This window comes from Elgaria multicarinata, chromosome 4 (genome assembly GCF_023053635.1).
Source record: "Elgaria multicarinata webbii isolate HBS135686 ecotype San Diego chromosome 4, rElgMul1.1.pri, whole genome shotgun sequence".
Lineage (NCBI taxonomy): Eukaryota > Metazoa > Chordata > Lepidosauria > Squamata > Anguidae > Elgaria > Elgaria multicarinata.
The window spans coordinates 78,497,270-78,519,574 of record NC_086174.1 but is presented as its reverse complement, the minus strand read 5'-3'; the positions used below and the strand labels follow the sequence as shown (position 1 = coordinate 78,519,574).

The window sequence follows — 22,305 nt, the reverse complement described above, 5'->3', positions numbered from 1 at the left end:
TAGGCTATACAAACACAAGATTTGGGTTCTTATTTTTTCTGTACCACTGGTGAAAGTTTATTATCATTACACTGATACTTAACAGGACTTTACACACAATATCATTTGCACTTAGAAGGCAGATTTTAATAGGAAATAAGGCTTTTAAAGAAGAATTCACTTAGATTAAGAACGTGCCAGGTTACTTTTTTCTTTTCTTTTTTGGCTAGGAAATGTTGTACATTTCAGTACAAGTTTAGAGTTGTGCACGTTGGTAGAGGAAGGAAAAGATGTAAAGCAAGTTTTCTTCTTTAAACTAACCCAGGAAAATGCCACATGGAAGGAGTTGGCAGAAAAGTCTACTTCCATTAGCCCATTTCAAAAAGATTCAGTCCACTGAGGAAACTTTTCTTGTAAATGACGAACTGATATGATCATTTCTCAAAAAATGAATATTAACAGTCTATCTACATAACATCTACATAACATTTTCACCTCATGGAAATGAAGTGTTCTAGTCAGCCCAGTAACTGTATCAAATCTTACTGCTTCCTATCAGTTGTGGGCACTTCATTTTTGTTTGCAACTTTGGGTTGGATGCAAATGGGGTTTTTCTGCAAGTGGGGGGCCACCACTTGTACAATGGGGATTAAGTGCTTCTTTTAGGAAGCCCTAAATGAGTGGAAACTCTTGCTTCTGGATTGGGCCAGGTCAGCGGAGCTCCCTTATGCCTGTATCTCCAGTTATCAGTCCCACAGTCACAGCTCTCGCTCCAGATCCCCAGTGCTTCTAGACTTTCTCTGCACTCTCTCCCTCAGTGATCCTGATACAGATAGCTGTCATCACTGCTGTTACCAGCAAGGAAAGAGTGATCTGCAACAGGAGCACTGGGGAAGGACATCCAGTGTGTGTGGGGCACCTATGCAGGTTACAATTAAGTCCTTCATGTTGCCCCTGGTGAACAGGTTGTGCACTCCTGGCCTACAGCAATAAAACTAATTGGATAAATAAATCAAGTTTATCAAGGTCTTTAACAGAACTACACTTAAGCCTTACCCAAGACTCATACCTAAAGGAAAGAAAAAATGGGACTAAGCAGAGACCAGAAAATGGAGCAAGGAGCGGATGCATATTGAACAGGAAAGCTGGAGTCTGAAGAGCGAACCAGAAATGGATCACAGAATCATAGAATAGTAGAGTTGGAAGGGGCCTACAAGTCCATCGAGTCCAATCCCCTGCTCATGGTTCTTGGATTGAGACCATGCTCCTGATATTTATACTAGACTTCGCAAATCCAGAAGTCACTTAATACCATGGATATGTGGATGCCATGATTCCATGAAAACACAGATTAACTACAGAATGTGATAAAAGGTGCATAATTCAACTTCCATAGATATATTTAAAAATCTAGCCCTTATGGCTAGAAGACAACTTGAAAAAGTGTTGGTAAAAGCTGCTGAAATCTCAAAAGTGAACGTGGTGACAACAATATTTTTTTTCAGAGGTTGGGTGTGAATTTTTAATGTCCTTGCCCTGGTTAGGAAAATCAGAATAAATTATGTAAATAGAAAACCTGCAAAATTACGCAACAGACAAATTGTTCAATGTACACAAATTATACAGATTGCAAAATTTTTCTTAGTGCAGAATGTATTGTCTACCTACTATCTGGAAAGTTATATTTGGGATTCCGGTTTCCTGCTGGGCCTGGAGAGGACTCAGTCTTGAATCCATATCACAGATGGCTCACCAGGCTAGATGCCAGTCAATCTGTGTTCCCTGGCTATAGCTCTATATTTCCTGACATTGTCCAGCATCACATAATATTCAATACAAATCTTTTCTTGGAATAATCCCAAGTTCAGAAAGTATCGCTTGAAATATGTTTTCTAATGTTTTGAACACTTAGCTATCTACTTCTTTTAATCTACAATTTTTGGAATCACTCTGTAAGGTTGCTCATTTTATTATGATAGTGGTTGTTTTGCTAAATTGGTTTTCTTTCGTGCAGGGGTGGGCAACATGCAGCCTGCATGTGGGTTTCCATCAGTTGTGTTTTTTGTGTGTAACCCTTGCTGTGCTCCCTGCCACTGGATTCCCAGCAGACCAACGCTCCTCCCAGGCCTACTGAACAGCTGTTTGGTGGACTGGGTGTGTGTGATTCTGCTGGAAAACAGGGCACAGGGAAGGATGTTGGGAATTGCTGGACATCTGACTGCACAGCCTCTTCCAGTAAGCATGCAGGCCACTTCTGGCAGGAGTAGAGGGATGTGACCTGAAGTGGATTGTGGATGGAGGCAATGGAGCTCCGCAACCCACCAACATTTTCCACCTTTGGTTTAGAGAAAGGCACCCCCATTTTAACATGTTTGTTTTCCCATTCTTTTACTTCTACTCTACAAAACCAAATTTTGCTTATATAGGATGTTATAAAAATGATTGAAAATAATGTAATTAGACTCAAAGCGTTAGCCTGTAATAATTTCAAGAACTTTATTTCTACTACGCAATTCATCGTTTAAAGGTTTAATTTGAAGCTTCATCCACCTTCAGATTCTCCCAATCAAAAGTGCACAAATGACCAAAAGGAAAGCTGTACGAATCTGAATCACTTAAGGTATGGGGGGATGGGGGGGGAACCCAGTCAAAGGAATATTGAAGAGTCAGAGCTATGTAGTCTCACAGAAAAAAAAATCATATTGTAATGAGCAGCATTAGAAATATAGAGGATTTTCCCCATTATTTCCCCAAATTAAGATCAAAACAAAGGATGGGACATTGTACTGGGGCAAGGAAGAAGGCAAGGGGGCATACTCCCAGTTACTTGACTAGGATGAAGGAAAGGTGCTGTTCACACTGTGAATTAATTCAAGAAACACTGGAACAGGCCAGAGTAGTACTTGTGCCTGCCCTGATGCAAGTCCAGACCTCACTAGAGACCACCCTACTTCACACACTGGAAATTATTAACTTATATTAAGATGTCTCTTTTTCACAGAAATCCACAACTTCAGGCAACATTTGAGGTGTAACACAAGACATTTATTTATACCTGGTTGTGCTTCACTAAAGGGAGCCCAAATAGGCCCTGGTCCAGCAGGAGGTCGCTCATTATTTCCTCCGCTGGGATGGCGGCTGTGCTTCCTCCATGAATGTGGAGAAGTTGGTGGGGATTGCTGTGGTGAAACAACTGGAGATGTGGACTCCTAATAAAACAAAGGAACTTTTAAATTTTTTATACCATGCAACTAGAACAATTCTCTAAAAACCATTATCCTTAAGAATGTTTTTGACTCTTTTTGAACAGGTATGGTATTATTATTATAATTTTATTTGTTACCCACCTCTCCCTCTGGATCGAGGCAGGGTACAATACAAATAAAAGCACCATAACATACTAATTCAAACATTTAAAACCAGTGCATCATTAAAAGCAGCACACCATTAAAAAAGGCATCTTAAAATTCAACTGGGTAGGCCTGCTGGAAGAGATCAGTCTTTATGGCTTTCTTAAATTCTGTAAGACTGTTAAGTTGACGAATCTATTAATAGACGAACTGCAACATAAATAAAAATAACTGGGCTTATTAGAACTTTTTCAAGCATTTTGATGAACCTTGAAAAATTGAAGAGACAGCATGATTCTTTTTAGCACCATGTTAAGTGATGCCATGTATTTTCACTTGTGGTACATTATCAGAACCCAGATCTCACAAGATGTAAGCTCTTTTGTACTTACAAAGATGAGTGGAAGATTGTTCTATCCTCCACTCATCTTTTCATCTCCAAAAGCAGTATCATTTTATTTATTATTATATATGTCTAAGTTTCCTATTATGAGGCAAGAAAGAAGGCTTTAAACTGGTAGGCCTGCTCAGAAGCTTAGATGTAAGGAACCATATTAGTGATAAAAATGCATTAATACTTGCCCATGATCGAACCATTTTTTTAAAAAATACCTCCAAACAAGAATGCTGGATGCTACTGGTAAGGTGAAAGCAGTGGTTATAAAATGCTCATGAAAGTTTTAGCTCTCCATATGGAAAAAAAATAGACTACAGTATATAGAATTATTTGTTAAGTTTCTGAAAAAACACTGTGGGTTAGATCCAAAGGTGCAAAGACACTCAAGCAAGGATCTTTTCTATCCATTGCAACACAATACCACCCCCCTCAAAAGCCTGTCCAGAGCTTGGCTTGCACAAGGCACTTCCACAACGTTTTCTTCCTCCTGCATGGAAGTCCAAGCTGTTCAGGAAGAACCTCGCCCCTCCAGAGAGGCTTTCTGGGATGAGCAGTAGGACGGAGTGAGATGGTAATAGGAAATCTCCATTTGAGTGGTCTTCTGCTCATACAACCTTGGGATCAAACCCAATTTAATCAGACACAACACAATTCCAAGTTCTACAGCAACAGTACACTAAGTGCTTTGAATGGAACCATTTCACAACATGATGTTACAATGGCAGTCCGATCATAGTTATACTAGCAAAAAACAGTTTGCATTAGCTTTATTTTAAAAGATTCAGGCAAGGTCACATTTGTCTTCTGGAAGGTCATCAAAGAACAAAACCATCTTCTCCCAGACTGAATGTGACAATGTAATATCTTGTCTGAAACATTGTATTCATCATTCTAAAAGAGCGTTTTTCATAAATCAAAGAAACATAGCAGTCCTGGGGGGGGGGGACATTTCCTGAATTTTCCCTGGTTTATTTAACAGGACTACACATTTCTAGTTGGAAATGGTATTTGGAGAAAGGCATTGGCCTTTCAGTGGCATTAACATTTGGGAAGGTTAATACAGGAGGAAACACTCCTTTAAGGTATAGGAGAGAAACTTGGATCCTAAGCTGTTCAGGACTTTTAGTGCAATTGGATTATTTTAAGACTGGTTAGGTATGATCTGAGCAAACAGTACCAGTCAAAACTGGCTACTGCAGTCTGTACTACATTAAGCTTCCAGACCCTTTTCGGAGATTGCAGAATCCAGGCGGGATGTTGCCAGAGCACGGATAACTCGGCAAATCTTTCTCTGTCCAGAGATGTTACCAAAGCTGGTGAAAGGCACTCCATTGCTACAGAAGTCACCTGGGCTTCTATACAATATTCTTGTAGAAACTAAAGAAACCTTTATTATAATCATCTTATTAAGAACAAATTCCACTGAATCAGTAAACATGCGTAAGATCACTGTACACATCATCTTGCTTTCACTTATTAAACAGATTGTAGATTTACATAAGCATTTTGTCCTACATTGTAGCCTAATAATCTCAAATAAAAATAGATGGAAGCTACTTGTCAAAACATGTTTTTATATGGTTTCACAATTGAAAAAAGTTAAAACTATACCTAGTGATACTGCTGTGTCAAGAAAAAGGCTATTGTTTATCATGTAATATTTAAAAAGCACCTAACGTATACTAGGTACTGTACAAGAATAAAAAGATCTGAAGTTGTCCGAATAGGGCAGTATCCAACAGAGCCGGTACATTTGAGTTATGGGTGTATTCTAGAGGTATGCCAATAGCATAAGCTGGTACAATGAGTTTCCCTAGAAAACCTGTTGCGCCAGCTTACACTATTGGTGTACCACCAGAGGTTGCTTACACTAGCGTTACATCAATAGTATAAGCGGACCTATAGTGTTGGTACTGCCCATAGTTCTAAAATGCCACTCTGCATACAGGTTAGGAAATACAATAGACATAATCCGACAAAATGTTTTTAAAATAACTGAGTAATAACTCACTTAAGAGTAACCTAGTTGGGAGACACATTAGCTTGAGAAGTATACATTTATTCACATAGATCACACGCACTTGAGAAGAACAAATTCTGGCTAGACCTGCTGCTATGTCAAAGTTTGATCACATAGTATGGTGCATGCTGGGTTTCTTACTTACTCTTACTAGATTTCACATGCGTAGAGAACAGAACTTGCTGGTTGACAATAATTATATCCCCAAATAACCATTAGCCCTAAATTTGCGGGATTTCCCAATAGATATTAATCAACACTGTTTTATCCTCTTTTTTGTGCTTGAACTAGTGGTACAATGCTCCTGCACAAGTATATATTGCTCAAAGAAAACAAAGAAATAATCCTACAATTGACTGCTCATTAAACATAACCATCTCTTATGTACTCATATTTATAGAACTGAACCAAAATAGGAAACTCATGTAAACTAAGGGCCTGTTCAGACAACACACTAAGCCATAGTTAGACCACCAACCCTTTTGCAGCAAATAGTTAGTGAGCATGTTTAAACAGTGGTAATGTAATCACTATGGTTAGGAATTGTTCACACAACATGCTAAGTCATGGTTCACACAACAGACTAAGCCATAATGTTTAGCTCAAAGTGCTTAACCACTATGGCACAGTGTGTTGCCTGAACAGGATCAAAGTGTAAATTAATAAATATAACCAGTAATATTTATAGCACTAAAATGCGTGCTAATAGGAATGGTTATCTAGCTGTTCAGAACGCCAGACGAAAAAGCATTGTAATATAAAGATGAGAAAATGGTTCCAACATATGGCCACCTAAAAGGTTACACAAGACATTAGGAAGAGCTAAGGCCAATCCATAGCTAATAGTTAGAAAGAACAGAACTATCAAAAAATTAACATGTCCAAATCACTGATGGATCTCAGCAAAGCTTGGAATCCAACTGGACTTGTACCTCAATACAAAGCAAGCATTACAGCCCCAACACTTGACCTCCAAAACTTGTCCACCCACCCTCCATCCTCCCTTCCAATCCTTAAACTTTTTGAACTACATGACCCAATGCTCCTGGGATTTGGAATGAAACCATACAGGAGTAACAAAGAGAAGTGAATGGGGTGGGTGGGGAAGGGCGGTAATGGCGAGGCACGGAAATAGGTGACAGGTAGGGGTTACTTGATATTCATGGGGGACTGGGATAGGAATTGGATCCTGCTACACTGTGATAGGTTCAAAGATAGGCTTGGAATTGGGTTCAAATGAACCAATTTATCTTCCAATTTAGGGGATACAGTTTAATTTTTTAGACCTCAATAAGAGATGTAAAATTTCTAGAAATTTTGAAGAAATGGAAAACACACACACACACCCTGGGAAAACACCGATATTTTTTTTTTGAAAAATTGAAAAAATGCAATATTAGCAGTTTTTACAGATTGAAAGTCACTTTGTTACTTTAGGAACATAAAATGTAATTATGTACAAGTTGGTTTGGCATAAAATTATCACATTTGGTATATTAAAAGTACAGCGTATTCTAGCAATTATCACAAATTGAATTTACTTTTTTAAATTTTTACTTTTTTTGGTAACAAATGGAGCTACAAGCTTCTGAACTGTAACACCTGAACCGTAAGGAACCTCTTTGGTTTTGCCAGTTTATGAGCAGGCAAAAAACAATTTAAAAACAAACAAACAAAAGAAACCATCAACATTACTAACAAAGAAAATTATGTCTCCGCTAGTCCTCCACAGCATCAAGCATACATAAAGCACCCATTCCTATAAAAAGAACTGAGGGGAAAAAAGGGGGGTACCAAGATTCAATGAATATGCATGAAATTTAATCACTTATTTTCTGAGCTATAGCTATCACTATCAGTTTCAGTCTCTGCTTCAGTAGCAGTGCCCACCCCCACCCCCACCCCTGTCAGGTTTTCGTGTTAACAGCCCCCGCCCGAGGCAGAAATGCATCTTGTTCTTGCATTTGAGAGCTGTAGTCTCAGTTTGCAACCTAGAACTTGCTTGTCCTCAGTGCACAGAAACTGTAATCATCTGGAAGTGTACAAAGTTTTTAGAAATCATTTGGAGAAGTAAATATATGAACACCTTGCATTAAACATTTTATTCATCGTGCTAAAATAAAACATTCCATAGTACTTTTTTTTCCTCCAATTTTTCAGAAAAAAAGCAAAAGGCTTTGGAAAAAATAGCTTTTTTCCTATTTTGGGGGTGTGTTTTTCTGGGCCTTCACATCTCTAGACCTCAATTAGGAGACTGATTACGGGAAGGTCATCCATCACTATTTAAAAACGAACAAACCCCGTAACACTCAATGTATTTGAAACTAATTTCAAATATTTATTGAAAGCTATTTTATTATTTCTTGAAGAATAGTGTGCATAATGACTTCTGAAATGAAGTTACCTAGGCTTTCAAATTTGCTTGCCAAGCCAGTTTGGTCCCCATTTATGCACCCACAGGCACACAATGAGCTGGTTTCATTCAATCCTCACCTTTCCTGCAAGCCAAAGGTTCCCTATACTTAAACATGAGTTTTAGAGTAATGTGTTTAAGATTCAGGTGTCAAATAAAATAAAAGCTTTTGCAGACCAGCTTCTCAGAAACTAAGATATGCCAATGCACATCAGAAGTCTAAACAGATATACAAAGAATACAAAAGCAATATTAATTTGATCTATAGTATAGAAATCTTATTGTTGATTGAATATGGGCACATCATGTTATTATTTTTTAAAGCACAAACTCCACCTGCCAGGTAGAGCCTGGGGCCACATACAATAAAATTTAACTAAAATTTCTCATAAAACTAAGGAATACAAGGAACACAGGAGCACAACCCCCATACAATAAAATTTGAAGAGTGACAAAACACTATAGAATTAGAAGTCTGATAAAACAGAACAATCTTTACTGTCCATCTAAGACAATATAAGGAAGGAGCCATTCTCACTTCCCTTGGGAGGAAGCTCCAAAACTGGGGTGCTGTTACTGAAGAAGCCCTGTCTTGAGTTCCGACCAACCTAGCCTCTCTGGTTAGTGGACCATATAATAGAGACTCTTATGATAAAAGTAAATTGCATCTAAAAGTAGATGTACAAAGTCTTAAAAGCACTGACCAAGACCTCTCAAGAACTTTTAGTTGTAAATTAACTGCAATGATTTGAAGCAACAGAGCATATAATTCCTGTCAAAAAAGAAAAGAAAAAAGGTAATTCTCCCAGGTCATGTAATTGTGAAACAGAGCAAAAAGTTTAAGACTAGTTTAACCAGAAACACCTAATAGTAATTATAACTTTCCACACAGAACATATCATAAGTAAGAACATGAGAACTTAAGAAGAGCCATGATGGATCAGACCAAGGGTCCATTTAGTCCAACACTCTGTTCACACAGTGGCCAACCAGCTGTCGACCATAGACCCATGAGCAGGATATGGTGCAAGAGCACCATCCCACCCATGTTCCCCAGTAACTGGTGTGTACATAGGCATACTGCCTCTGATACTGGAAGTAGGACATAACCACTAGGACTAGTAGCCATTGATAGATTCTCCTCCTGGAATTTATCCATACCCCTTTTAAAGCCATCCATTATACACTGTGTGAAGTAAATATATAAAATTACTTTGAGGTTCCAAGGTAAAGTCAAGCAATTCTACTTTGTTTATCACAGTTTTCTTGAATACTATAAAATAGATTGAGACATTGTTAAGCTTGCACTGCCCCCCCTTTGTATCTGAATATATCACAGAACCACAGTATGAACATTATTAAGGATACCAAAAAACTAGTTTAGTGTCAGTCTTTCTATTTCTTTACCTGTTGATCTGTTGCTGGACGTTGCTGGACCACATCATGGCTCACAGAGCCTTTTTTAACTTGTATTCTGCCTGGTGGGGGAGGAATTGCACCTGAATAGGAGGATGGATTATCAGCATCTGAAGAATACAAGGATGAATGCCTGGATTCTTGTTCATTCTTTGGCATGACAAATCGGGGCAGGGGGAGGTCCTTGACTGTTAAAATAATGATACACACGATTATTACAAGAACCTTAAGTTACAAAATGTTTTGATCACCAACTAAAATGTGTTTTCCAGAGTTGCTGTTAAGATTGTTTGTTTAATATGCCTTTTGTAATTGTATATTATGTTGAAATATGCCTTCTCCTTTACCAACCTGCTTGGTCACTGAAGTCATCAGAGGGCCTGCTCCTGGTTGTTCCACATGGACCTATGGCCTGACTGGAGTCCACCAGGAAAAGAACCTTTAGTGCGGTGGCTCCTTTTCTTTGGAATTCCCTGCCCCTAGAGGTCAGGCAGGTGCCAACACTGTGCTGCGTCCGGTGCCTTCTGAAAACAGCTCTTTTCCAGGAAGCATTCCGGAACTGACCAGCCATGGTTTTTACTGGTATTCTATTTTGAAATACACAATTTTAATATGCTGTTTTAATCTTTTTACTGTTTTATTTCTTATGTTCACCACTCCAGAATCTATTTTAGATATAGAGTAGTATATAATTATTGCAAATAAATAAAATTATAATTAAGATTGTTAGGCAATAAAAAAAATTCAACTTCCCAACAGCTTTATTTCTCTTTAATCTACTCATCTTTATTAGGATTGGTATAAATGTAAACTGGTAAACGTAAACTGGTAAGATTCTAATACTGAGAACCTCTGCTTTATTTTGAAAAAACTATAATCATGTTCTTGTTTTGAAGAATACTCCAAAGAGCAACTGTCTGTTTAGAAGTCCCTGAAATAAGACAAACAATACAACTAATTTATTTCTTTGAATCACCGCTCATCTCATTTTCAGAAACTCTCAAGGTTTTGAAATTGATCCCAAACCATCTGAGGCTTTATGGGTCAAAGAACAAAGTCTGTGATATTCAGAAGATATGAGGGAGCCAGCATAAAAGCTGGAGCAGTAATGAAACATGCTCATGGTGGTGGACAGTTACCATTAGGGGTCAGAATGCTCCTTTTTGCATCTGAGTCTAAATAATAAGACACGGTCTCTCAATAAATAAATAAATAAATAAATACTACAGGAACTTATCCTTGAGCTTATAAAGACAGGAAGACCAGTGTCCAAGTATGAATTTGATATAAAGGAGTGTGAACCTTCTTATTAGATTGCACTCACCCTGAAGGAGCAGGTTCGTCGCTTGGGGGTTCTTTTAGATCCATCATTGTCACTTGAGGCTCAGGTGACCTCAGTGGCACGGAGTGCCTTCTACAAACTCCGGTTGGTGGCCCAGCTACGCCCCTATCTGGACAGGGATAACCTGGCTTCAGTTGTCCATGCTCTGGTAACCTCCAAGTTAGATTACTGCAATGCAATCTACGTAGAGCTGCCTTTGAAGACGGTTTGGAAGCTGCAGCTTGTGCAAAATGCAGCGGCCAGATTGATTTCGGGAACCAGAAGGCTTGACCATATAAGACCTGCTCTGGTCCGCTTGCACTAGCTGCCTGTATGTTTCCGAGCCCAATTCAAGGTGCTGGTTTTGACCTATAAAGCCTTACACGGCTTGGGACCACAATACCTGACGGAACGCCTCTCCCGACGTGAATATACCCGGTCACTACGTTCAACATCTAAGGTCCTCCTCCGGGTGCCTACTCCGAGAGAGGCTCGGAGTGTGGCAACGAGGGACAGGGCCTTGACGAGGCTCGCCTGGCACCAACGCTGCTATCTTTCCGGTGCCTGGTTAAGATTTTCCTCTTTGCCCAGGCATATGGCGGCACATCTTAATCACCCACATGTTTAGTTTTTTTTAAACTGTTTTTAATGCTTTATGTGTGTATGTTCTGTGTTTCAGAATTTTAAATTTTGTATACTCGTTTTTATCTCAATTTTAGAATTTCTGTAAACCGCCCAGAGAGCCCTAGCTATGGGAGCAGTATATAAGTGCAATAAATAAATAAAAAAATATTAAACAGAGCTGGTGAAATACACTTGTTATGACCAGGATCAAAATACCTCTTATGTAAGGACACAAAGGGGCTTGCATATGCCAATGCAATTTTCTTTATTTTCAAAAGCCTGAGGAGCTGGTGTTCAAAGGATATAAACCCAAATATCTCCTAGGATATTTAACATATTTTAAAGTTCTTTGTTTCTGGTAAATGCAACAACCTGGGCTTCCAGACACTAATTAATCCAAGAGAACCTGCAAAGTATCATCTTGAGAGGACAAAAAAACATGCCTGCCTCGATTCCCCACCCCCACTCCATTTCCAACACCCACAATGTGTTTGAAGCCTGCCAGCCACCATTACTTCATTTTTGTCTGGGTTCAGTTTAAGTGTCTCATTTCTATTTATTTCCCAGTATAGGAAGGCGCTAAATGAACAGACTGCAGGAACTGGAACAAGTGGACATAAAAAACAGACCTAGATGACAGACATTTTTGTTGCCATCCAACTCAAAACGTCTCATCTTTTTCTTGCACTCAAAGTGAGTGGCAACCCCAAACCTCCTAGCATATAACTACAGCTTATATATTAAAATTCATAGGACACATAGAATATAGGTTGACATTTATAACTGAAAATCGTTGAGGAGCTGGGGTGCTGTGTCTTTTTCCACTTTGAGACTATTCTCCTTTGTGCTTCTAGGCGCATAAGAAAGCTCTTCTGAGAGTGTGCAGATTCCTTTAAAAGCAGAAATGTTCTTTTTTGAGGAATCAGGTCAGTGGTAAAGACAAGTTTAGGGGTCTTATTTCTAATAAACCAACTTATATTTCAATATTTCAAGGCTTACCAGAATTTAAGCTTTCCATTCGTAGTGGGAGCCCAGATTGAGCCACTGCAACTAGTTTCAGAGCAATGTAGAACTGACTTCTTCCAAAGTAACCAAGCCTTGTTGCACCACAAAGTTCCATGATCTGTCGATAAATCAAAACACCTAATGTGAGATTACATCTATGAATGAAGCTTGGTGTTGTCAGCACTTCCACCAAAGCAAAGAAATCAGATCTAAAGTAGCAACACTATGATGCTGAGTTGTCGATGACTGCACATCATAATAAAGCAATTTATGGGTGCGTTTCTTTTCCATTACCATCTTTCCAGTTTATATGCTACATTGCACAAGTGTGTTCATCCCTCTGTACATGAGAAAGTTGGTAAATTTAAATGCATATTCTAGGATATACTGTCTCAAATGTGATAGGATGCCCATTCATAAGAAACTTTTACCAATGAATATTACTGTACTCAACATGCATTTACCCTCCTATTTAGCAGAAACTACTAACTACTATGTTAGATGCATTTGTTTTCATTCATATTTTAACCTAACTAAACTTCATGGTTGGGGGCGGGGGGAAGTCTCCATATACCTGGGCAGTGATTTCTTCTTAATTTCCTATTGCCCATTGTAGCAAATTATCACTTGATGTATCAACTTTTTTGTATTTTTGACCAATATAAAAATTAAAAAGTAATGTTTATCTAATAGCCAGATTAATAAAATATAATCAAAACTGTCCCAGGAACAATAGTAAAACAGTGGCAAAAATCAAAATCAAAAATGTACATAATGACATACAGCACTAAGAACATAAGAACAGCCATGATGGATCAGACCAAGGATCCATTTAGTCCAGCACTCTGTTCACACAGAGGCCAAACAGTTGTTGGCCAGGGACCAACAAAGCAGGCCATGGTGAAACAGCAACCTCCCACCCATGTTCCCCAGCAACTGGTGCACACAGACTTACCGTCTCGAATACTGGTGACAGCACACAACCATCAGGGCTAGTAGCCATTGATAGCCTTCTCCTCCAGGAATTTATTCAACCCCCTTTTAAAGCATCCAAATTGGTGGCAAACACTACATTTTGTGGTAGTGAGTTCCATAATTTAACTATGCGCTGTGTGAAGTACTTCCCTTTATTTGTCCTGGATCTCCCACCAATCAGCTTCATGGGATAACCTCAGGTTCTAGTATTTTGAGAGGGAGAAAAATGTCTCCCTATCCACATTCTCTATACCATGCATAATTTTGTACACCTCTATTATGTCTCCCCTTAGCCTCCTTTTTTCCAAGCTAAACAATCCCAGTTGTTGTAACCTTCCCTCATAGGGGAGATGCTCCAGCCCCATAATCATTTTAGTTGCCCCTTTCTGCACTTTTTCCAACTCTATGTTATCCTTTTTTAGGTGTGGTGACCAGAACCATACACAGTATTCTAAGTGTGGTCGCACCATAGATTTGTATAAAGGCAATATGATACTAGCAGTTTTATTCTCAACTCCTTTTCTTATAATGCCTAACATGGAGTTTGCCTTCTTTACAGCGGCCGCACACTGGGTTGACATTTTCATCGAGTTGTCCACCACAATCCCAAGATCTGTTTCTTGTTCGGTCACTGCCAGCTCAGATCCCATCAGGTTATACTTGAAGTTGGGGTTTTTTGCCCCAACATGCATCACCTTACGCTTGCTTGCATTGAACTGCGTCTGCCATTTGGATACTCAGTCTCCTAGCTAGGAGAGATTCCTTTGAAGTTCTTCACAATCCCTCTGTGTTTTAACAACCTTAAATAATTTGATGTCGTCAGCAAACTTGGCCACTTCACTGCTCACTCCTAATTCCAGATCATTTATGAACAAGTTGAAAAGAACTGGTCCCAATACCGATCCCTGTGGGACCCCACTATTTACTTCCTTCCATAGGGAAAATTGATAATTTATTCCTACTCTAGTGGAAAGGAGATGTATTTTATGCCACATACATAATAACAGTACTTTTGTTGCATTGCAACAAGCTCACTAGCTTTGCAAAAGCATTGAGGTCCTAGAGGTTCCATGACCCTAATAGTGCCTCTAAGGCAGTGGTGCAAAAAGTGTGGCCTTTGGAAAGCAGGTGGCTCCAGGCCCCTAGCATCTGCTGCTGAAAAAAACAAAGGGAGGGGGAAAACCTCTCTAGAAATGGGCTGCATGGTTTCTGACATAGAAGCCCCATTCTTAGAATGTCCTAAGAAGCAATGCTGAAAGATTCCTGCCTGCTTTCTAAGATGCTGTCGAAATGAGGCTTCTATGGCAAGAACCTTAGAGCCCATTCCTGCAGCTTTCTTTTTTTCCAGCAGCAACAGAGAAAGTGAAGAGTTAAAACTGTGAGTGTGGGTGTGCATGTGAGTAGGACTAAGTCACTGAGTATGAGCCAGTGGGGCGAGAAGTGAGTGGATGTGGATGTCAGTGGGGCATCGGAGGCCCCTAGCCGCTTACAGTTTAGCCCCAAGGGAATGAAGCACAAGTTGACCACTTTTCAGTTCTTTAATTGAAGTTTTTAAAAATATTAGAACGTAAACAAGACACACACAGTACAAGTGAATGCTGCATACGAGTTGTATGTCATGTGCATGCATGTGCGTGTAAATACACAGGCACACATGAGTAGCCCCCACCACTCAGTAGAAAACTGATGCAGCCCTTGGGCCTGAAAAAATTGTGCACCCCAGCTCTAAGGAATGCTTACTTTGTTGCTTATGATACTCCATTAAAATAAAACACAAGCAACTATCTTGTCCTGCTACCACTAGTCTCTGCAGCAGTCTGTACTGAGGTACAAGCTAATGTGCAGCTATAATAGTAAATAGGAAGGAGCAAATTTTATTAGATTAAGCAGGTTAAAAAAGCAATACCATACAGCCTATATTTCTGCAATATTCACTGACTGGATGCTATGCTACTGCAGTGATTCTCTGTACATAAACATTAAGTGTAAATTCAAAATCTCCATGTAGCTACAAAATCTCTACAATTTGCATGATTATCCTTGGAAAGAGCCTAACCTTTCCAATTCTTGTACCTCCTTTTAGCAATAACCAAATGGCTGAAGTTTGAAATGTGTCATCTGTGGTTTCCATTAGTTAAGGCACTGATAGTTGCTTGAGGGAATACAACATTAGACAGCTGGGTTTTTCATATTCTTGAATTCCTTTTGTAGGTGTGTAATGTGTGCATGTAAACAATCACTCTACTCTACATGGGAGAGTATTTTCTATTAGGCTTTTTTAGAGCGTTAATTAAAAGTAGCTTGAGATAGTTACAGAAATATTATACCAATAACAAGTGAACCTTCTGTGCCACTTATGCAAGGCTCATAAAGTTCTAATTCAATGAATAGCAGCTAAACATGATCCAGCATTTTTAAAAGACTACTTACTGCATCAGATGTACTCACGTTCCACCTCTCTATGAATTGCATCATTTTCTAAAAATACTGTCAAAGATAAGGCGGTTCAAAACTGAATTGAAGTTAAGAGTTAGAGCTCTTTTTTAAAAAGCTCATTGAATATCAGCCTTTGTGTGGTCACTTTACAATACACTTCTTGCTCTAAATAATTTGAGAAGTACTAGATGCTAATCTTTTATAAACTGCCCAGAGAGCTCCGGCTATGAATCATCATCATCATCATTATCAATCTGATGTTATATGTCCAGTCACTTCACCATAATCATTTAGAGTCACAGCAGACTACATACTGGGGTGGGCAACTTGTAGTTCTCCAGATGTTTTTGGCCTACTGTTCCCCTTACCATGGCCCAAAACATCTGGACCATAAGTTGCCCATCCCTGCTTTAAACCAATTGTTCAGTTCTATGAGAGTGCACTCAACCTCATGATCAGTAGCAGCCTAACTAGGTTTCTAACAGCTCTCTCTGTGATGAAATTTTACGATAAACATCCACACCACTGCACTTGCCACAATTTCTGCTTTGCATAACTATTCCTGCTAGTCTGAGAACAGAGCTATGGCCTGAGTTTTCCTGGATAATTCTACTGGTGTTTAGCACTAATGCTGCTGCTGCACCACTTTCTCTCAGTCTGGGTCTTCACGATGTAATTTTATTTATATTTTTATTGACAACTGACTTCACTTTGTTTGAAGTTGGATCCTAATAGAAAACTATTACAACAACAGATGGCAAAACAGCATTTGGTATTTATTTCCTAGATATTTAGACACTAAAGCAATCAGCCATGACAGTCAGGACATGGATCCTTGTATTTGGGGTCACAAAGGTAGAACCTGCAGCTGCTAAAAAAAGGTGGATTAAATTAACTTTAGACTGCTACTTGGATGATTGACATAGCCAAGTGCGTGTGGTTGCCATTTGAATATGTGACCTCTGATCAGGGACGATCAGGATTGTGGAACATCGTGAGAACCTAGTCACCCATGTTAATCAAAAGTCAAACTACCACACGTAACCCAACTACTAATCAAGGATTGGTAGTTCTGACTCTTACTTCAGCACCCCTCCCCACTGGGCTACACTACGATCAAAGAACTGCTAAAGAAAAATGCACCAAAGTTTATCCGAAGTTTATCTGCTGTACTCTGTACAGCACCATGTACACTGATGGTGCTATATGTTAAGACATTATAAAAGTTGCGTTTGCAGAATGTTTAACTTTTAAGGCCCTAGGAAATGATGAGGCAGCCTGAATTACTTTGGGTGAACATCCTCACCATCACTTTGAAACATAATGAAGCAGATATTCTTACCTTAGATGTTAGTGCCAATTACTCTAGAAAAACACTTACCTGGTTCACACATAGCGCCCAAGAATTGAGAGCACTGCGTCCCGCCCACTTGCCAATCCAGGAATACCTGTATTCTTGGGTTGTTGTCATGTAAAGCTGGCATTCTGGTTGTACAGGGTAAAAACCCCAACGTTTTAACCCATTATTTATTGTTTAAAACAATAAACTTGTGGGTTCACACATTACAACAACAACACAGGAACAGGGCATTTCTGGGCTTTTTTGGAAAGAGGAAACAGGTGAGGATGCAGGAGTTGGCAGACTTGGTCACTCATACTCACAAACACCCATGGGTCGTTTGATTGTGCAAACTGGGATACTGCCTCAGATATGTTTTAACAAATGAAGCTTACAATTAGTAGTAACAAATGAAGCTTACAATTACAACTACTAAGAGGTCACTGTTCATTTTCATAATATAAAGGCTTTTATATTATTTTAATCTCCAGCTCATCACTTTTACCAAACAGAAGACAATACACACTACACTTCAGTACCTAATAAACTCACACTTTTAAAACAAAGATAGAACACAAGTGGACTCATTTTGCAGTTGTGGGTCTCATTCAACTGTAGCTGAAGACAGAGTCTCTTTAGACATAACGTGTTCATAGCCAAACAGAATAAGGTTTGCCAAAGAATTTATCTTTTAGATGAACTCCAATTACGTCAAGCTTGAAGGCCATGTCTATATTATACAAGGTACAATGCTACTAACACGATAGTCTTAGCAAAGTTGCTCTGTACGCAGTTTTTGGCAACAACTTCATAACGAACAGTGCAGGCTTACAATATACTAAAACAATGTAACACAGTTCTTACTTCCCAACCCTAATCATGAAACTAGGTTTTGTTTCTCCTCATGAGAACTCTGCCACTGCATGCTAACTTCTGTTATTTAACATTTTTTAATTATACCTTTCTAATAAATTAAAAGCATATGAACCTCTATATTACATGCTAATAATAAATTAAAACATTTGGGAAGAGTCAGTGTTTTACAACAACTGCTTATTACAGTTTTGGATCCTATATCAGCATGATAATGAAGTCAAATATCTATAGCTGCACACTTCTAGAAACCATGGACTACCCAAATATCTTATAGTTTACTTGTAACTGGGCACTACATTCCAAGTTGCTAAACTGAGTTAGTGGCATAAGTCAAAACAATAAGTAATGTTCACCTGCCTTTTAGTTCAGTATACACCATGTTGTACTCAGGCTATCTGAGGAGTTATTTTAGATACTCAATAGGGTTCAACATCCATAGAATCCCAGAAAAATGAAAATTCAATTGGTGCAATAAAATTAATCTCACAGCGGCAGAGTACTAGGTTATTTAAGGTGTTAATCTTGCCCTTTTTATGAAACTGTGCCCAGAAATTTAACGTAGTACATACTTAACATATTCGTAATTAATCTAAACCGTTGCCTTTTGCAAGGGCAAAAATGGTTTCCATACTTCCAGGCTAGGGTCAGATCAATGCTTCCTCCCAAAATTTATACTACTTAAAAAACAAACAAAAAAACTTCTTACCTAGTGCCCGCACTACCTCTAAATCCCCTAGGAATAAATCAGGTAAGGATTGGATCTTTTTGCCTCACAAGCTACCACTCGTTTCTTTCTTTCTGATGCCATAAAAAGAAGTTACTACTTTTTTCTTTAAATTTTTTTTTAAAGCACTCAAACCCCTCTAAGATGCTGTTATATGTTGTAAGGTTTGTAAGCTTGGTGAGCTTTTTTTTTTTAAGATACACGTCCGCTGGGAAACCTTGTGTGGGTAAAAGTGCCGGAGGCTTTCATAGCCACAGATGGGGGACACCCTTCCCCACCCCCACCAGTGTTTTTTCTGTACGTCTTGATTCACAGTCCCTCAATCCTCCTCCACCACAGCGAACACCCTCCACACGACACCTCTCGAGGCAGGAACCCCCACCCCCTCGGTGGCAGCAGAGGCCCGGGGTGGGCACTCGCGGGAGCCGGTGGGAGCTCAGGGAAAGGGAGCTGTAACGAAACTCCGGCCTTTTGAGGAAGCAGGAGGGCGAGAGAGAGCTGTCGCTCCTCTTGGTCTCCTCTCTGCCCTGGGCTGGTTACCTGCCTTCCTCCGCGTGGAGGAAAGAGACGGACGGAAGAGCTGAGGAAGAGGCGGCGGATTACCTGCATGACTACCTCGTTGGGCAGCTGCGCGGCGCGGAAGAGCTCGAGGACCCGTCCGTTGGACGCTACTTTCTTCGTGCTCTCGGTGTCGCAGTAGGCGAAGAGGTCGCAATAGTAGCGCTGCTCCGTCTCGGTCAGCGTCAGACCCTCCATCTTACACCAACCCGGCCCTGCCCCGGGAATCGATCCTGCAACTGGGTGGGGTGAAGGGAGGGGACTGACGCGAGGCCGCGCTTGCACGCGCGGAGCCGCCGGTGGCGGCTCGGCAGTAAAGGAGGCCTTCTGCAGAGCGCGAGCGCGCCTGTGCGCGCTCTCGTGCCGGCTCAGCTGTTGCTTGTTGATCTCACGGAGCCTGCCTGCCTGCCTGCCCGAGGAGTCGTCGGGGAGGGGAAGGTTGGAAGCGCGACCCCAAGGAAGGGGGCGTGGCCGCGCGCGCGTGGAGGAAATAGTTGTGCGCGTGCGCGTGAGGCGAGTCTAAAAAAGTTTCTGTACGTTTCCCTTGCGTGGCTCTGGCCACGCCCACTCCGTCTCAAGTTCCCAATAGAAGTCGCGCGCAACTATGGGTTTACCCGTCTTCACTCTGTTCTTGTAAGAGGAAACTGCTCGGCGCATTCGTGCACGGGACCCGGATGTGAAGCTAAGCTGACGTAGAGTTTCTCCCAGGGTTTCCCAGGCAGCAAAAACAAAACAAAAAAACTTGCCGGAGGAAGCGGCGCTCATCGCCCCCTGGCGGCTTGGAGGACGGCTACAGCGTTTCTACGTAGCTGAGGCGGGCACGGCTTCCCTTCCTCGAGGCGTCTGGGCTCCTGCGTTTTGTACTACTTAACCCTTTGATATCTTATGCGGCGGGAGAGTTCAGCTGATTTTCTGTGGAGAATAGAGCAGTACAGCACTTGGAAGGAAATACCGGAACTGTCACCCCTGAGGCACGTGCGTTTGCAACTGTGTGAACTTGCACAAAAATTGTACAGAGGCTTCTCAGAATTATTTATCTCTGCTCGTTTTTGGCCCAGAGAGTACTGATGGTCAGTCAGGTCAGCGATTGCTACTGTTTCTGAGGTCCTGCGACATTACATCTTATTGTTCATGGCCTGTAAAAGATTTGTAGTAATCTGGAGAACAGGTGTCATTGGTGTGCTGGTAACAGTATCTCATTTTATTTGCCCCAAATCTTGCAACTTCATTGCAATTTCAAAAGGATAGACCGCCTTCCCTTGTATACAGCCAGATGACATATAAGAAATTCAGAGAAAGTCTTGCTGGTCATTCTGAAACGAATGGAACGTCGCCATGAAGAACTTCAACCAGGGGCCTTTTCTGTAGTGGCTCCCTCTATCTGGAAAACCCTCCAACTTGCAGTTCAGAAAGCAGAAAATGAAACATCCTTTAAATGTCTCCTGAAAACACATCTTTTCACACAGGCTTTCCCTGGGCTGTAACTGCTACTGGGTTTATTTTGGTTTTACATAGTAAAACCAAAATAAACCTTTATATTATGTTTTGAGTAGCTGTATTTTATTATTTTAATTGTGAACTAACTGCCCAGAGAGCTTTGGCTACTGGGCAGTATAAAAATGTAATAAATAAAATAAAAAGGTAAAGGACTCATGCATTTCTTTGGGCAGAAGTCTCATTGCTCTCAGCTGGGTTTACCTTCTGACTAAACTGCCACAGGCTTGGGCTGATTAAATCCTGTGCTGTTTATTGCAGTATAAGCCTTCATGAGTGAGAAGCAGTAGAGACAAAAGACATCAAAAGAGAGAAAATGACCAGGGTGGTTTAAATGTTCATTAGCGGTTTCTGTATTGCCATTTTAATAATATACATGCTTACTCAGCAGTAAGTCTTCCCAGAGCTTACTCACCAATAAATATTGCAAAGATTGCAGCCTTATAGTGCAATGTTGTGTGTGTGTGTGTGTGTACGTACTGAGAAGTAAATACTGTTGAATTCAATGGGTCTTACTCCCAAGTCAGTCTGCATAGGATTTCAGGCTTAATGTCCAGGTTGTTCTATACTAGTAGCTTTCAAGCCTCATACCGGGGTGGGCAACTTGTGGCTTCCAGAAGTTTTGGCCTACAACTCCCATGGTCGCTCACCATTGGCTATGCTAGCTAGGGTGATGGGAGTTGGTAGTCCAAAAAATCTTGTTAACAAATGACCTCTCTGGACATGAGTACACAGATTCCAAGGTAAACCCTTCTAACGGATCTTTGAACCTTGGCAGGAGCACATCTTGGCATATTTATCCCAAAAGCTCACATACACTGGACTATTCCAAAGGGGAGTTTGTTTTAATTCTTGTTTATTACATAAGAATTAAAACATACAAATAATACATCATGGAGAATTAACTTATTGCAATAATAAAACACCAAACAAATTCTAATATGGATTCAATAATCTTGTATAAGATGAACAGTCCTAAGCATAATAATCATATCTAGCAGAAAAAAAAGGAATGCTGTAGACATCCATGCACAGGGTTCAGATGTGCGGCTAGGCCATGGACATGCATGATGAGTCCGGGTTTGAAGGGGCTGGACTGTGGTTCTGAGAGAGTAGCACAAGTTAGAGCTAGGCATGTTGGGGCCCATGGGCTTTTTGAGAGCGTGAAAGAGGAGGATAGAAGCTTGGGGGCAAAAGACTGCAAGATTGTGGGAGGGAGGAGGGATTACAGTGGTTTGTCTCTCACTGCTGGTGGTGTGCAGAGGCTAGTCCATGTGTACAGTTGCTATTTATTTATTTCATTTCTATGTAGCCCCATACCTGAAGCTCACTGGGTGGTTTACAACCATTGATAAAAATACAAAATAAGTGTAATAAA

The 22,305-nt window shown here is 40.3% G+C and overlaps 1 protein-coding gene across 4 annotated transcripts in view; it reads right to left on the bottom strand.

The window, feature by feature from the left end:
* REPS1 (RALBP1 associated Eps domain containing 1) overlaps positions 1-19,794 on the bottom strand; it is a 50,798-nt gene extending 31,004 nt beyond the window's left edge. For 2 of the 4 annotated variants that reach the window (XM_063124600.1, XM_063124602.1), the window contains exons 1-4: positions 19,479-19,791; positions 12,520-12,643; positions 9,567-9,763; positions 3,035-3,188 (exon numbers count right to left, since the gene is read on the bottom strand). In XM_063124600.1, coding sequence (XP_062980670.1) covers positions 3,035-3,188; positions 9,567-9,763; positions 12,520-12,643; positions 19,479-19,631 — 628 coding nt within the window. In that variant the 5' untranslated portion in view covers positions 19,632-19,791. Of the gene's footprint in view, positions 1-3,034; positions 3,189-9,566; positions 9,764-12,519; positions 12,644-19,478 lie in introns of all 4 variants that reach the window. The other 2 variants (XM_063124604.1, XM_063124603.1) reach the window with 2 other exon arrangements.
* Between the last annotated feature and the right edge of the window lie 2,511 nt (positions 19,795-22,305).